General features: G+C 32.8%; 1 protein-coding gene across 6 annotated transcripts in view; it reads right to left on the reverse strand.

Moving 5' to 3' along the window:
- Nucleotides 1–18,066, reverse strand: part of HECTD1 (HECT domain E3 ubiquitin protein ligase 1) — a 78,471-nt gene that overhangs the window by 32,627 nt on the left and 27,778 nt on the right. For all 6 annotated transcript variants that reach the window (XM_070358669.1, XM_070358668.1, XM_070358671.1 and 3 more), the window contains exons 11-22: nucleotides 15,133–15,271; nucleotides 14,783–14,953; nucleotides 9,914–10,136; nucleotides 9,154–9,417; nucleotides 8,958–9,034; nucleotides 6,206–6,340; nucleotides 5,540–5,686; nucleotides 4,602–4,696; nucleotides 3,316–3,421; nucleotides 1,454–1,588; nucleotides 800–939; nucleotides 196–519 (exon numbers count right to left, since the gene is read on the reverse strand). In XM_070358669.1, the coding sequence (XP_070214770.1) occupies nucleotides 196–519; nucleotides 800–939; nucleotides 1,454–1,588; nucleotides 3,316–3,421; nucleotides 4,602–4,696; nucleotides 5,540–5,686; nucleotides 6,206–6,340; nucleotides 8,958–9,034; nucleotides 9,154–9,417; nucleotides 9,914–10,136; nucleotides 14,783–14,953; nucleotides 15,133–15,271 (1,956 nt within the window). The remainder of the gene's footprint in view (nucleotides 1–195; nucleotides 520–799; nucleotides 940–1,453; nucleotides 1,589–3,315; nucleotides 3,422–4,601; nucleotides 4,697–5,539; nucleotides 5,687–6,205; nucleotides 6,341–8,957; nucleotides 9,035–9,153; nucleotides 9,418–9,913; nucleotides 10,137–14,782; nucleotides 14,954–15,132; nucleotides 15,272–18,066) is intronic.

Genomic DNA, 18,066 nt, shown 5'->3' on the forward strand with positions numbered 1-18,066 from the left:
TTTAAAGAATTTGATTGCTTTCATAAAGTCATTTTTCAAAGTTTTAACACCTAAATTATAGTATCAAGTGGTATTTTTAGCAAGAAAATCTTGTTTCAGGATCTCATAAAATAGAGAGCTCTAAAAGGATACAGTTATGAAAATAAACAAAGCTCTTTACTGAGTTTTCCAATTTACAAAGACTCCTCAACTAACCCTGGTTCATTGAGACTGCAGTCATCAACATGGGTATACAAAGAAGTCCAGTTCTGTCCATCTTTGGATACCTGGAAAACCCAATTTCTCAGTGCAGACCTTCCATAACCACGAGCATGACGAAGTGTATATGCTGATGGTATCACCCAAAGACCCAGATCTATGGCAAACCAGGCATTCTTATCATCATTGCTATGACAATTTAAAGCTGAATTGTCACGACTCAGTATGTCTTCTAAGCGGCCATAAGGTAGATTTCGTCCTTCTGATGATGTTACTACTACAAGTCCATAAGCAGCTGGATTAACCCATTCATATGCAGTTCTACATAAAAACAAAGAAAATACTCTTAAACAGTGTTAACAGTTAACACTTTTTATAACTGCATTTGTTCAGACTACTTTTCCACATAAAATTATATTAAGAAAAATTCTATATTTAATAATTTAAGCAACTTTTCTTCATAAAAGAAAAATTTGGACGGTCTTAAATTTAACCTAAAAGATGAAATTCCTAGAACGACAGAATATTCAGGGTGGTTTCTACTACCTAAATCTCTTTTCCAGGTGAATATTTTCAATCTACATTAAACAGAGTGACTTACTTGGCATTTGTTCCAATCCAGTAAATGATTCCATTTTCATCAAAATCATGCTGGTGTCGAAATATAAAATTTTGGCCTTCTCTTAATTTTCGAACAAAAACAAATGAAGATCGGTCAAAATCGTACCACTGCTTTGCTACCTAACCAAAGAAAATATGGAAGACACCTTAATGATGATATTTTGAAGTTCACTGCCCACTTTGTAACTAACCCTTTAATGTGATTTTTTAAAATAATCAATATTCATTAAAAAATACTTGAAAAAGAAAAATAACTAGAAAATTCCCTAACCACAGCACCCCACTATTAATACCAGAGAGTATTTCTTTAGTCTATTATTTCAACAGACAGAGTAAAACAAAGTCTCAATAACTGTACAAAAACATTTTTCTCTTATCAGTCTGTATATTATGATAGCCAAATAATAGTCAAACTAATTGAAATAATTACCAAATTGATATTCCTTTACTTATTAGCATTAAGTTTTTGCTCATTGTTTTAGTAGAACAAATAACTATAATAGACATCTTTATGAAGAAATCATTTATAGTCTAAACATTATTTTCTAAAATGGAATTCCCAAATCACTTTTCTAAAGGGCTAAACCACAGCAAAAAAAGCTTATTTCACACCATGTGCTTGCTAGAAACTCACCATTTTTAAGAGATACTGTTCCAGAGATTCCACTGTAGCTAAGGGTTCCATCTTCAACATTCTGCCAGTCCTGTCTATTAATGCAGTTTCACCAGGTGCGCGTTCCAACCGGAATCTTAACCTTCTTGTAAGTATCTACACAGAAATGATTAAAATGCTTCAGGGAACACTGTGCTTTTATCTTAACATTTTGAAAATGAGAAATGTTACATAACACAGCAATTGAGATTAATAAAGTATAGCCATAAAGGGAGTTAACAGTATCTGTTTCCTACTATATGTTTTAAAGAGGTTCACTGAATAAGTAATATTTTCAAGAAACAAACTACTTATCTCTAAACAACTTCAAACATACATGGTTTAAATAAAATTATTATAAATCACTTAACAGATTAACAGAAATATCACAGCCTTAACTAATAACTTGCAATTTTCCAAGTAAGTTATAAAAAGCAGCTAATTAACTTATGCTATTAAAGTGAGAATATATTAAATAATCTGTGGCTAATAAACTGAAAAAATGACATTTTAATAGCTTCCAATCCAATGTTTCAGTAAATAAAACAAGTATGTGCTTCATTTCTGCATAAATTTTAACTAATTTCTATAGCTACAGAATTAAACATTTATATGTACATTTGGGGAGCATTTTAGACTACAAGATTAACAGAGGGCACATCCCTAGTTTTCCTGTCTTTGTATCTTGCACAGTCTCCTGAAATGATATACATACAATAAAAGATGCTGATGGTCCTATGATTGTATAAGTATAAGCTGGGAAATCTCCAGTCTTTGAGACTATTTCTATCTCATTCATCTATCAAAGATAAAACCTTTAAAATAATAGACAAAAATCCCCTTGTTCCTCTATAATGTTCTGTTTGAAGTAAAGCAAAAAGTAGACCTCTACAACTTATTTAATATATGTACCATGTCAGATATAGTAACAATACTATAACTCTCTGAACAAGCTTTCTAGTCTGGAAATCTAGTGCCTTTGGTAACACTAATGGGTTCTTGAGGGAACGCTAAGTTTTTTGAACTGAGTAGGCATTGTTAGTGCAAATATAGTTTTTTAGTCACTTATTAAAGGCTGTATCTAAAAGAAACTATTTGATGCAGAGAAATGCAAAAAAGGTCAAATAAAGCAAAACTCAAGCCCAAATAACCTGTAAGTAAATACTAAAGTAACCTACAGAAAAGGTAAAGATCTGTTTTGGGATATTAGCAGTAAGAATATTTTTTTTTTTTCATATTGGGATACTAGATGCTAACATAAGGATAATTTAATGAATTAATAAGAAAGACAACCAAATAATATTTAAGAAGAAAACAGGCTTTTTATGAAACCATGTGATAATGGCAGATTTCCAAAAGAATCAATAGAAACAGCTAAGGAAGGCCATCTCTACTCAGTGACATACAGAAAACAAGAAAAAAAAAAAACGTGCCTGAAACATTTTCACATTTTCTTACATGCTGAGTTACACAGAGATGAAGGGACTTAATTCATAAATAGATGGGACTTAACTCTAGAACAAAAGGATTTTCTTTTTTGTTTTCCAACTGAGAGTGTCATTTTCCACTTATGATCTATTAAATATGATTTACTACTAACAATAAACATTGAAATACCAATACATTCAAGAGTCATTAAAAAGAACAATCAAAAGGCACTGAGGGTTGAAGAATTTAACTATTAAGCAAGCATTAAACAATGATTTATCACAATTTGTTTAGACAATCACAATCTTTCTTTAATAAAATATAACATTTTTTGTTTTGTTTTGTTTTGTTTTAAGAAAAGTAAGACTGCTTCTAAATGCATTTAGCAATAACAGCAATTGCATTTTCATGGTTACCTGGAGGTTATAAGTGGATCCTGGTGTATCATACAAATGGAGAGGTAGACGTTCAATAGACTCTAGTACAGCTATTAACTTTCGGATTAATGCAACAGCTGGTCGGCTAGGAAAACAAGTAATTGTTAAGAACTTCCACATAAGTTCAAACTAAAGTTCATACAGGATCTGCAATAGCCAACCTCATACAGACCCCTACTTTCTGTATTAATGCAAAGTGAAGTCTAGTTTTGCATTAGACTATAACTGAGTAAACAAAGATAAACTCATAACTCAATTTCTTTACTTACTGAACTATTTCATTTTTCATATGAAACTTTCACAACTGCATTCAAAGTAATGCATAATTTAACGTGCATTTTATTTTTTAAAGTTTAAACAATTTTATTATATAATATTGATACATATAACAGAATATATAAAGCAATGAAGTTTGGAAAATGATAGTATTGTTAGCAAGGCAACATTGGTAAAATATTTCTGGAAAATAACATGACAAGTTATATCAAGAAGTTTTCAAAATTCATCAACTCACTAAAACTATTTAAAGCAATTTATATAAAAAGACATTTCCACCAAGACAAGTATATTTCAGTATTAGCAATAATTTGCAAAGAGTTAGTATGTTTAATAGACTAATGTTTCAATAAACGATTATATGTCCATATAATATAATACACACTCATTTAAAATGGTATTTAAAATTAATGGAATTGAATTTCATTTATTATTTTAAAAATTCAATCACATTCAAAAGTAAATAAAATCATAAAATGAACCTTTATCAACTCACAACCCAGCTCAATAGTTACATATTAATGGCCAATTGATTTCTAGCTATATCCCCAATCATTTCTCCCCTTTCCATGTATTTTGAAGAAAATGTCAAGGCATTTCACCCAGAAATACTCTTGAGTATGTACCTCTACAGAAGAAGTTTTAAAAAATAAAATCGTATCATCACCACACCTAAAAGGAATGAATACTTACTACTTAATATCATCAAATATATAATCAGTGTTTAGATGTCCAGTTGTATCTTAAAGATTATCTAATTTAAATAAGTGGTCAGTTGCATTCACAGAAGACATGGATATTTTTCTTTTATTCCATTAGATTAAAAATACTTTTAAAAATCTTTCCTTTTTATATATTTATAAGTTACTCTTGTACTGAATAAAAAAGTTCCTATTTTGTATATGAACACTATAATAGACCATTTCAAAGGAAACCTATCAACTTACAAACACTTCAAACATGAAATTAGAAAAAATCTGGGGACTTACCTTTCATCATCTTCATTTTCACTAAAGGCTGTTTTAAAAACATTTATTCTTTCTACCAGTTGACTACAATCTTGTTTCATATCTAAATCCATGCTCTTAAAAAAAAAAAAAAAGTTTTATGGCTGATATTGAAATTAATAAAAAAATACCAAATATGAATATTAATATACATTACAAAATTATCAATGCAATCTAAGGGAAATCATTATTTTCTTTCAATTAAAATTTTTTATTATATGACCAGTAGATCATAGCTAATATCTTCAATGTTAAAATGGATAGCAATTACATTCCTTTCCTCAAAGTGTATACAAGCTACTTTCAGATTATTTATGAACATTTTACATTTTAACAGTACTATTTACATTAATTAGTATTAGAAAAAATGACTGGTATATCAAAACAATGACTTCATAGACATTATTAAGTCATATAAAGTGATGATATATCAAGATAATTTTAATAAAGGAAAAAATTTTATCACAATAAAGAGATATTAACAAAGACTAAACTGAAGGGACACATAAGGCTACTGGTAAATATTGATACCTGTCAAATATTCACATGAACTTCCTAAACTGTCACTGCTCATAACTTAATCTTATCCAAATATTTTAGGTATTTAAAAAGGCCTACAGACTAACTCTATTTTACAAAAGTTATGAGGAAATCAGAGCAGTAAATAATGTTAAAGCGTTTTTTTTTTTTTCAAACAAATCTTGAATAAATTATAATCAGGCAACTAAAAAAAATCCAAACTCAATTGTTTAATTCAACTGGCTCAAACTACTGATAAAACTTAATGGCTGGAGAAATTATAGATGTTAACGTTTACTACAGTTTTTAATACTCCTTGATAAAATAAAGTAAACCTTGTTCTGTCAAAAGTGTAGCTACAAATAATTTTCTAATTATACACTTCATTCTGTACTACTTACATTGTTTAAAACAGTAAGAAGCGCTTGCACCAAGCCACTACTGCACATCTCATATGGTGAAATTGTGTTTTCATCCTTCAAAAGTACAATCAGATTTTCTAAAGCTGTCTTCATTAAATCTCTCCAAGTGTTCTCACTCTCAATACACTAAAAGAAAAAAGAAATTTTAAATAAGGATGATGAAAAAACCCAATAGGTCTTAATATACTTAATTTATCAGAACATCAATTACTATGAAATTAGACATTAAACAAGATTAAGAAATTCAAATTATTAATGCAAATTTTCTCTACCAGACTTGGCAATCTCTTTTGTAAAGGGCTGATTATAAATATCTTAGGCTTCACAGGCCACGTATCTTGGTCACACCTGTTTAATTCTGTCATTGTAGCCACTATAGCAGTTACAGACAATGGGAAATAAATGAGTGTGGCTGTGTGCAATAAAACTACTATGGAAAAACAATTTTACACATTCATATAATTTTCAGAAATCATGAAATGTTGTTATTATTTTTGGTACGTGTTCAACCATTTAGAAATAAAACCATACAAAATTTAACCCACGGGTGATAATTTGCTGACTCCCTAATCAACATCCGAATAGTAAGGATAAAGAAGAAAAATTAAGATCACTGCGTGTCATAAAATCTACAGGATAACATACTTGTCTATTTGTATGAAGTTCCCAAGATGACTCTAACTGAGTTGCTATGTTTCTGAGGGTTACCACTACTCCACGAGGCATGCTTTCAACAGCTTTAAAGTGGTCGTCATATAAATCTCGAGCCATAGTTCGTACCTACCAAAATAAAAATAGTAAATGTGAACTTTTACTACAATTAATAATTTTACCAAATCTTCCTTTTAAATATATAACCTTTAAAGTTAAAATGTTTGGCTAGTTTCAAGATCCAAAAAATGTTACTACTTCTATCCATGTACATCAAAAAGATTTAATGGTTAAAAAACCACTCTAGCAGATTTTAGGCAACTCAAAGAACATATAATTTTAATTTTTGGTTATTCAAACTTTATGTTCATATACTAAATAGAAGCTTATTTCATTTAAATAAAATTAAAGCTATAAAAGGTACCTCTGCTCTTTTTTAACAATCTGTTTGATAGTGAACCAATTAGAAAATACAAATAAGCAAAAATAAAAGGAGAGAAAAAAGAAAAGAAAATTAAGCCATCTATAATTCCATCAACTGAAGTTGAACCTTTTAACATTCCAGGGTATATTTTAACTTGATATGTCTTTCTTCTATTTACATTATATTATTCACACAAAATATGATGCTCATGTATTTATATATTACATCAAGAGCAAGAATGACTATTGTCAGTTTGGGCACTAATTACCCCTCATTTAAATTAAAGTAATATTATTTGAGAAAGGAACCCACACATGTCCAAGGCTTGGGTCTGATGAAATTTTGTACATAACACTGTTTTTATGATTTATTACTATTTCATTTATATCACAAACTAACCTAGCATAGCTCTAATGTTAATAGAAAAAATTTTGCTCTCTACATGAATTAATAATATGTTACTATTCTATTTTAGTATGCCTCTCAGAATTAAAAGGTAAGTAAGTTCTGAATATCAGGCAACAGTGAAGAAACTATTCCTTTATAAACAGTATTAAGAAATAAAAACAGGTTAAAACTGTGTGTATACAAAATTATTTTTTATATTTTATCTACTACTTTATAATAAAATTATTTTTACCTAAAGTTAGTATATTTTGATAGATACAGCTTTCACACACACAAGAATAACCACATGATCACTGAGTTACTACTGATTTCAAGAAATTGAATGAATAATTGTATTTTTTTTAAGAAAATTAAATTAGAGGACTGAGACTATGCTCTCTTTGATCTACTTTTCTTTTGTATTATAAAGCTCATTTCCCTGTGAGTTAATCTAGATTTGGGTGGTTAATACAATTTCCTGGTGGCTCAGACAGTAAAGAATCTGCCTGCAATGCAGGAGACCCAGGTTCAATCCCTGGGTTGAGAAGATCCCATGGAGACGGGAATGGCAACGCACTCCAATATTCTTGCTTGGAAAATTCCATGGACAGATACAGTCCATAAGTCGCAAAGAGTCAGATACAACTGAGCAACTAACACTTTCACATTTTATTCCAAAAAACTCCTGAGATAGCTGAGTGGTAGTTTATAAAGAATTTAAGAGTTGAGCTTCATCATTTGAGAATTTCATACCTGTGAAATCAACTAGTCACTCAAATTTATTTGCAATCCACAAATCAATACTTGTAGCACTTTTCACAGTTATTTGTGGGCATGTGTATGCAGCACAGCAAAAACTTAAAAAATGTGACCACAGCCTCACAGGAACCTACACCTGTTATTTCTCCAAGAAGCAATTCACGGAAACTTTATAGAACTACCATGAAAAAAGTAAATTGTATTTAGTCCAAATTCCTTTTACCATACAATGGCTACCTTCAATTGAGATATTTCTTCCTCAAATGCCCTTAAGGTATCCTGAATTGGAAGGAATCTGTAGCTTCACAGTCTACATTTACAACTGGAAATTATTATATGTAATAATTAATGTCTTCATAAATCATATATAGTGCTTCTAGTAAAATCCCTTACTACTATTTCTATGGCCAAAGCCATGCAAACACAAGTACCCTCCCATCTCAATCACTCAAAGGCATTCTTTACATACTGTATGAAAAAATTGTATCATTATTATATGTAAAATAAAAATGTGTCATCAGAAGATAATGAATCTAACTATGAGATTTTACTTTCTTTTTTAAAAATAAAAAAATTCAATAACAATTGATATGTCAGATGGAAACATAATGGATTTATTAAAAAATGCATACTAAATGGACAGAATTTAAAAATTAGTAATATGAGTCAATAACATTTGCTTCTGTATCTTTTTGAGAGGTGACTTCATCTAAGATGGCCATTAAACTAAGTATCAAATTATCTGGGTCTAGATCCAGGAATTCAAACTGCTTCATCACAAAGTATTTAATCAGGATTACGAAGGATTACGAAATGTAATAATGCATATTCAATCCCCCTGTATCACTAAAAATACAACTATCATTAATTAAAGCATAAGTTTAAAGCTTTGGTGACATTAAAAACTTAAGATGATTTTAAAATAATTTAGATTTTATTCTTTATCTCATCAATTTTATTTCTATTTTAATATTGGTGTTTAGTGTATATACAGAAAATAACTAAATGTATACATATTATGAAAAGTGAGATAATGAGCACTGAAAAAGGAAAACTAAAAATACATTAGACTAGGGTAGCCTATGTTACATGCCTCAGGTTCTGAACTGCCAATAATCTACCTCTAAAACCCTATGTCAGTGTAAAAGACAAAAAAATCAAATTCTACAAATTTACCTTTTGCTTAGTTTTTTCTAATTTAGATTTTAGTTTTCTTCCTCTTTTGCCAGTCCAGCCAGTCACAAATTCTGAACCTTAAAAAGAAAAAAAAAGACATTTCACAGAATGTATTTTGTGAAATTTAACAATTTATGTGCAATTTAACATATTCATTCATTCTTATTCTGCTGAACTGACATACCTACATACTTACCCAGAGAAGTTTCTGCAGTAAATGAATGCCTGGTTCCTCTATTAGATTCAAACACAAATCCAGGTAAATCTTCTTTCAATACTGTTGCTTGCTGGCCATCTGAGTTATGAATAGCAATTTCTCCTTCCTTCAAACATGTTAGTGACCAATTCCCTACGGTGAGTTTAGTGGGTCCTGGTGCTGAGAGTATAGGTTGACTTGAAGTAGATGGCTTTACTTGGCCTCGTGCTCTTTGTAACTTCTCTAAGAATTCACTTCTACTTTCTATAAAGACAAAATGTTTGTTTTAAAACTTCATTCCTTTCAAATATACCATTTAAAAAAATGAAACCACCTACTGGAATATCAGTTTTATTAAAAAAAAAAATTCACTAAAGTTTTGTTCTTTGATATACTCTTACTAATTTGCTATTATTTAGGTTCAGGCATAAAAACAATCCTCTGGCCAAAATTTTTTGAAGTAGAAGGCTTTTGGGAAAATATACAATTAGAGACAGCATCAAACATGTGCAATTCATTACTGCATGATAAGAGGCATCTTTACCTAAAAGCATGGTGAGAGTAATCCTTTGTCTCATACTATAGAAAGACATGAAATGCTTTCATGGTACACTCACTTTCTCTGGTGATATTAAAGAAAGGGCCATATGATCATCAAGGATATGCTACTGCTTTGACAATGGTGGCAGAAATGAGCAGAAAAACAAATTATCAAAATTATAGAAACTAGTAAAAGGATTTTGTAGAAACAAAGTATTACCTGAACTATCCGATCCACCTTCGGGACTACCACTTGAATACATGGTGGCTAGTTTTCCATCCAAGATAAATCTAAACCATCCATTACTGCCATTAGACAATTCCAAGGCTGCTGCATCACTCCATATATACAAGCAGTCCCTTCCCCTAATGATGGACCAATCTCTCCAATGATATGGTTTACCTTGCTGCAATTCTTTAGCATCTTCCTGTGGTTCATCTTCCTGAATGTGTAAAATTATTCAATGAAATGTAGAAAATAATTTATATTTCAAATATTTCTAAGTATTTATAAAAACATGACCATGAATCAAATTTAGAATGAAAACATCCTGAATATAATATTCATCTGCCTGTAGTTTAACATTTATCATGATTCAACTAATTATCTATAATCTTACAAGTCCGTCTTAAAAATGGTTAAGAAATTCACATGACCTAAGTTATGACATTTCCAGGTATAGGTAAAGAAAACAAATGGATTAGCTCTAAACACAATTATCTAACTATCTATGACTTGATAAACTCACTGTTTCCCTGGGCCTAAGAGATTATTTGTAAAAAAATGGATATTTACACTAAATCAATGGTATCCAAACCTAGCAGTGTAAAAGAACCACCAGAGATGTGTTTTATCAGTAAACTGTAAGGCCCCACCCTTAGCCAAGTGAATCAAATGTACTGGATCATTCCTATAATGATAAAAATGTTAGTTATAACATGTTTAAAACAAATAATTTGTAAACACTGTTTGACTAGCCTGGCATCCTAAAAGTTTTGATTTTGTTGATAACAATATTAAGAATATTCATCATCAACATATGATCTTGGCAAGTGTGTGCATGCATGCATGTATAGGTAAAGTATTTTTAAACTTTTATAGACTTATTATACTTAAAAAAACTTGAAGGGACCTCCCGGATGGTCCAGTGGTTAAGAATCTGCCTTCCAATGCACGGAATTTGGTTCCATACTAGTTCCCTAATTGGGGAACTAGGATCCCACATGCCATGGAGCAACTAAGCCCACGCCACAGCTACTGAGCCTCCATGCTTTAGAGTGTGAGCACCTCAACTAAAGTACGTGCACCTCAATGAAAGATCCTGCATGATGCAACAAAGAGCCAGTGTGCTATAATGAAGACCTGACACAGCCAAATAAATAAATATTTTTAAAAATTGTAATGCATCTTCACATGTTTCTTCCCTGAAGTAGTAGTAGTTTATAACACTAAAATAAGATTGTAAAATATGGATTATAAGTTTCTCTAATGTAAGTACTTGTGGTCCAGACCATGATAGATTAATACAGATTAAGGCTTGACTATCCATTGTAAACAAATTAAAAACCAGAGAAAATACATGAAAAAGTGTTTTCAGATACCAGACAACAAGCAACACAGGATTGCGTGATCTCCTAGAAAACAGAAACAAATACGGTAAGCCTAAGGTAAGCCTCCTAGGCTCAGAGAGTTTTCTGGTTAAGGTCTTAAGAAAAGGGAACACAGAGTCAAACAGTGTAAGGAAATCTGTCTTTGAAGAGATTAAGGCAAATGGAATACGCATGGTAGATGAGTTCAGGATCAGGAAGTCAAGCAAAAAAGACCTCTAGAAATGTGCAAAGTGATCTCCAGGACATCTCTACTGAGTATCAGACCACCTGTATACAGGTGATGTTACACATAAGGCTGGGCAAAGAACGATTTGAAAACAGTAAGCTGGAAAAGTCAGAAGTCACACATGGTGATCATACGTTTGCATTCCAAACAGCCATAGTGGAAAATCCTCATACCAACAGTAGAGACTTTTTCCAAATCTGATGATAACTGTAAGCCCACAGAGCAGAGAAAATTAAATAATCCTGAGCCGGGCAGACCCCCACATGTGCATGCACACATACAAGCTAAACACAGCTGCTGCTGCTGCTAAGTCGCTTCAGTCGTGTCCAACTCTATGCGACCCCATAGATGGCAGCCCACCAGGCTCCCCCGTCCCTGGGATTCTCCAGGCAAGAACACTGGAGTGGGTTGACATTTCCTTCTCCAATGCATGAAAATGAAAAGTGAAAGTGAAGACACTTCTCGTCATGTCCGACTCTTAGCGACCCCATGGACTGCAGACTACCAGGCTCCTCCGTCTATGGGACTTTCCAGGCAAGAGTACTGGAGTGGGTTGCCATTGCCTTCTCTGAAACACAGCTAAGCACATGAAAGACAAATTGCTAAAAACAAGTTATAAAGTCTTAAGAATAGCCAGAGGAAGAAAAGATTCAATATACACAAAGGAACAAGATGAAAAAATAAGGCAAACTTAACAGTATATAACACTTCGCACATCCAGTGACAATGGAATATCTCTTCAAGTACTAAAAAAAGGCTGGCCAAGAATCCCTGCAGGCACTGAAAATGTCCGTTAAAAATCAAGGCCAGGACTTCTCTGGTAGTCCAGTGGTTAAGAATCCACCTGCCAATGCAGGGGACACAGGTTTGAACCCTGGTCCAGGAAGACAGAGCAACTAAGTCCATTCACCATAACTGCTGAGCCCACACACCCTAGAGCCCATGCTCTACAATAAGAGAAGCCACTACAATGAGACCACGTATGGAAAAGAAGCCCCTATACTCCAACTAGAAAAGACCACGCGCATAGCAACAAAGATTCAGTACAGCCGAAATAAATAGGGGGGCAAAAGCAGTCCAGTGGTTAGGACTGCTGCCACAACAGGGGGCACAGGTTCGATCCCTGATTGGGGAACTAAGATCCCACAAGCCATGCAGCATGGCCAAAAAAAAAAAAATACTTTCAGACAAATAAAATTCCGAAGAATTTTCTGCCTTGTCTTGTCATTTTCTAAATAATGCATTTTGAAGAATAAAAGTTTAATTTTAATGAAAACAATTTACTGATTTTTTTGGTGGTTGTTCTTTTATAATATAATCTTTTAATGTCCTATCTAAAAAACCTCTGGCAGACTCAAGGTCACTAAGATTTTCTTTTTTCCTCTATAAGCCTTACAATTTTAGCCCATAAATGTTAGTTCATGATTTATTCTCTGTTAAAAGGGGCGAGATTTCTTATTTCTGCATATTATCCACTTGTTCAAGCATAATTTTTCTATCACCCTTTACTGACTGAATGACCTTAGCACTTGTTTGAACAATTGACCGTATATGTGTGGGTCATTAATCTATTTTTACACCACTAGCACACTTTCTTAGTTACTACAGCTTTCTTTCAAAGGATGCTTTGGCTATTCCAGGTTCCTATAATATAAATGTAGAATTTGCTTGTTAATTTCTACAAAGACTGTTGGAATCTGTAACCTATCTCTTGAAAGAATTCCAAGGGGATGAACCCCGATAACGCTTCTTATTTGGTTTATGTTAAATGTCCAGTAATTTAGGAAATATACACATTCATCCTTAACCAGGAAGGATTCTACAAGTACAATCCATACTCTTATCATTCTCTCAAAAATAGTATTACTCAGTCGCTAATACTTAGGAAGCATTCACTAAATGGCAGGACTTAACCCTTGCTGGCACTCGGTAGAGACAGATAAGGTGTATTTTTTGACATGCAATCTAAAGCAAGAATTATCAATAGGCACTGAAACCAGTGGATAAAAGTTTAATGAGAAACAGCGTATCTCCACAGTCTCAAAATTATCTCCCCATAAATTACTTACTAATTACAAAAGGAAAAAGTATCTTTACAATACAGAAACCTGGCAGAGGCAAACATGACAAACGGATCCAAGTTAACTATCAGCAGGAGAGCAAACAGACATCATATGCCTCTTAGAAGGCACGTTTTAAACAGTAGTAAATCGCCGTAACATCACCACAGTAGCCTTTCTGCTAAAAACACACAGCTTGAATCAAATCATGAAGAAACATGGCACAAACACAATGTAAGGATCATTGTCCAAATTAAGTGATCTCTCCTCCTCAAAAACATGCCAGGGCTATAAAACAGAAAGCTCAGAAATGGAACAACATGATGACTAAATGTAATGTGCTCCTGGACTGGATTCTGTAAGTGTGAGGTGGAGAGGTACGCAGGTTGTTAGGCGCAGGCGGGGTTTGCTATTAGAGACAACAGCAAAGTGGAATAAGTCTCTGGATTAGATTAATATTTTTTTATAAATATTAAATTTCCTGATTTTGATAACTATACTAGGATTATATCTGGAGAAGGAAATGGCAATCCACTCCACTCCACTCTTGCCTGGAAAATCCCATGGACGGAGGAGCCTGATAGGCTATAGTCCATGGGGTCGCAAAGAGTCGGACACGACTGAGCCACTTCACTTCACTTCACTTCACTTCACTAGGATTATATAAGACAATATCCTGGTTTTGTGGTGAAGAATTTAGGTATAAAAAGGGACACAATGTATCCTATTTCTCTTAAATAATATATTTTATTCTATTTATTTTTATTTCTGGCCATGCTGAGCGGCTTGTGGGGTCTTAGTTTCCCAACCAGGAATTGAATGCAGCACTAGGTAGTGAAAGCGCAGAGTCCCAACCATTAGACCACCACAAAATTCCCTCAAATAATATATTTTAAACGAGCATGCACATACACTGTCTTTGTAAGTAATTAAGCAAATGGGGCAAAATGTCAGTAGTTAGTGATTTTGGATAGAGAATATCCTGATATTCTTTATATGCAACTTTTTTGCAAGTTTTAAGTTTTATTCATGATACATTTTAAAAGAAAAGTGACCAAATTTTTAAAAACTACAGTATGACTCCATATTGCCATTATTTTGTCAAATTGTCAAAACCCGTCATGATTGGAACTACATTTCTTCAAAAGAAACCCTATTCCTGATAGATACTATTGCAATCAACATCACTCACTTTTTCTGGTTTTGATTCCTCTTCATTCTCATCATCAGAGGAAGGACCTGCCAAAGTGGACACTTTGCTAATAACACCAAGTCTGGCTAGCTGATCCAAAAATATATCGCCACCTTTATCTACTAAATCCCTTATGATTTGCAAAGCCAGCAAGTGGCCATCATCATCATCCTGGGGAGAAAAAGAAGGAAATTAAAAGAAAATGGTAAAAATAAGTTTAGCTGCATGGAATAGGCAAATGCACTCATTTGCACAGACAAAATGATTTAATTAAATTAGAATGCAACTAATTTTACTACTATTTAATGAAATTAAAACTACAGAAGTTTCAAAAAAGACAATAAACTTACCTCTTGATCAAGAACAGTTGCAGTGATTTCCACTAGTACTGTAGGCAAATTGTGACCAACATCAGAATCACAAACTTCTTTTAAGAGTGCTTCAGAGCAAAAATGAATCATTTTTCGAATCAGAGCAAGACTTGCTTTCCTTGAAAAGAAAAAAAAAAGGACTTTTAGGTAGCCATAATAAGCTAAAATTTAAAAAAAAAAATTAATGAAAATTAAAATATCCAATTTAAGTTTTAAACAGTCTGCTGAAAATATACTTAATATAAGAATACTATTAGTAAGAACCTACTGAATAGCACACGGAACTGCATTCAGTACTATGTAATGACCTATATGGCAAAATAATATTTTTAAAAAGTGGATATATGTTTATATAACTGCCTCACTTTGCTGTACAGCAGAAACTAACACAACGTTGTAAATCAACTATACTCCAAAAAAAAAAAAATTTTTTTAATACAAAACCAAAGACAATACTAAAACTAGGTACACATTCATTTTTTAGGTAATTTCATTTTTTATTATTAATTGAGCTCATTAAAACAAATTATTTTTGTAATTTACTTACATGTGCTATGTCATATTTAAGCAGCATTACTGCTAACATTCCATGATAATTTTAGAAAATCAAAAATTGCACAATTACTGATGAATGGTGTCTATAACTCCAAATACAAAACTCTTAAAACACCTGATGGTTTATATTGAAATCAAATTTTTAATTAAGCATTTTCGTCCTTTGTCAAACTTAAGAATGTTCATTATAACTATATTCTCTAAATAAGATCCTAGTAACCCCATGCCCTCAAATATTCCCATTGTTAACACCTTGCATGACTCCTTTCCCTTCTATTTATCTACTGCTTTGCTCAGAGCATAGGAGATACTCAATAAAGTCACATAAACTAACCTCAACTTTATAATAAGCAAATTGTTCTTTTAAAATAGAAGAAACACATAACCACAGACATTAAAATGATAATACACTGGTCTATTACATAAAAGTTAGTAATTCATTTAACACACGTTCTCTGAGCATCTACCAAGTCTGAGCACCAAGCTGTAGATATCATTGCCCTTGAAGTGACTTCTCCACAGGAAAGGTGGAGAGGCAAAAATCACGACCGAGATCTAAGAGAGGCGTGTGACGCAGATGTATTCCCTCAGAATGTGGCCTTCATGTATTTCACAACTCTCCCTAGGTGAATTTCATAACACTATGCATTCCTTAAATTTAAAATATCCTTTATTACAAATTCAAGTACATAACAGAATACAGTAGGCAAAAGGAGGACAAACTGGCCTAACTGGATCAGGTCCTTCTAGTGTTTGTTAATACCTATGTATATATGGTTGTAAAATCAGTATTTATGTATAATAATAGTTTTATGTTCTGATTTATCTCAATTACAATAACATAAGAACATTCACACGTTGTCTACCTATCTGGCTACTATCACTATCATGCTGAAACATTATGAGCCAGAACACTTGTATGTATTTTAAAAACTTTACATGTCATTTAATCCACCCAACAAACCCTATGAAGTAGTTTTATTAGCTCAGTTTTACAGAGGAAAAAAAAAAGGACACAAAGAAAGGTAAGTCTACTAAGGTTAGAGAGCTAATAAATTAAGAGCCTCAACTCAAACTAATCTCTTAACCAATTCACCATGCATAATATACATAAAATAAAATTGTCCTATTTAACAGTATTATATAAATTGTGAGCATTTAGCTTACAGACTTTTCAATCAATACAATAAATAGTATTATTTTTATATTATTAATATATTTAATACTATTATTATTTCATATACTGTATATTATTTTTATACAGTTTTCTCTCTTCAGTAGAGGGATTCTTTGATCCAGGAGTCTAAACATTTTCATACATACTGAATGTGCATCAGTATGGAATCCATACTTGGCAAACGGATTTTTTAAAAATCTATTAAGTGACAACATGGATGGACCTCAAGGGCACTGTGCTAAGTGAATAAGCCAGAGAAAGACAAATACTGCCTCATTTAACCTAAACACAACTTTAGAGTGGAGACAGAGAATAAAACAAAAAGCTCAAAGACCAAGATTTCAGACAGTATAAACTCTATGAAGACGGTAAAACATTATGATTGACATGAAAAATGCCTTAGGGGTAAATTTAAATGGGGTGGATATCTGTCACTGGACATAAGCATTTGAACTGAGGCCTGAATGAAGCAGCCCGCCATTCAAAGGCTCCGGAGACTGATAAGTCTCCACCAAAGTGAGCTAAGTGCAAAAGCCTCAAGGTAAGAATGGACATAGAAAGTTTCAAAAACAGAAAGAAGGTTAGCATAGTTTAAGTGCAGTAGACTAGGGGTTAGATAGTACTAAATGCAGTCAGAGAGCTGACTGGGACTTAAACAAGACACCTTCACAGCCTGAGTGTTAAGGAGTTAGGTTTTATTTAAGGCCAATTAAAAACTACTTGGCTTCCCAAGTGGCTCAGCAGAAAAGAATCCACCTGCCAAGCAGGAGATGCAAGTTCAATCCCCAGGTCGGGAAGATCCCTGGAGAAGGAAATGTCAACCCACTCCAGTATTTTTGCCTGGAGAATCCCATGGACAGAGGAGCCTGGCAGGCTACAGTCCGTGGGGTTGCAGAAGAGTCAGACATGGCTTAGTGACTAAAAGAAGAAGAAGCTACTGGAGGGTTTAAATCAGGTGATGTGACATGATTTAAAAATGAATTCAGTCTAATATGTAGGAACAGACTGTAGAAGGACAAGACAGAAAAAGAGGAGAAAGACTAGGTAAAAGGCAAGTATAGCAGCCAAACTACAGACGATGGTACTTTGGACCAGAGTATTAGCAACAGATGGACAAACATGGCAGACTTTAAAAACACCGTAGAGGGAGAGCCACCAGGACCCATGTCAGGATGAAATGA

This window comes from Bos mutus, chromosome 21, assembly GCF_027580195.1.
Source record: "Bos mutus isolate GX-2022 chromosome 21, NWIPB_WYAK_1.1, whole genome shotgun sequence".
Classification (NCBI taxonomy): Eukaryota; Metazoa; Chordata; class Mammalia; order Artiodactyla; family Bovidae; genus Bos; species Bos mutus.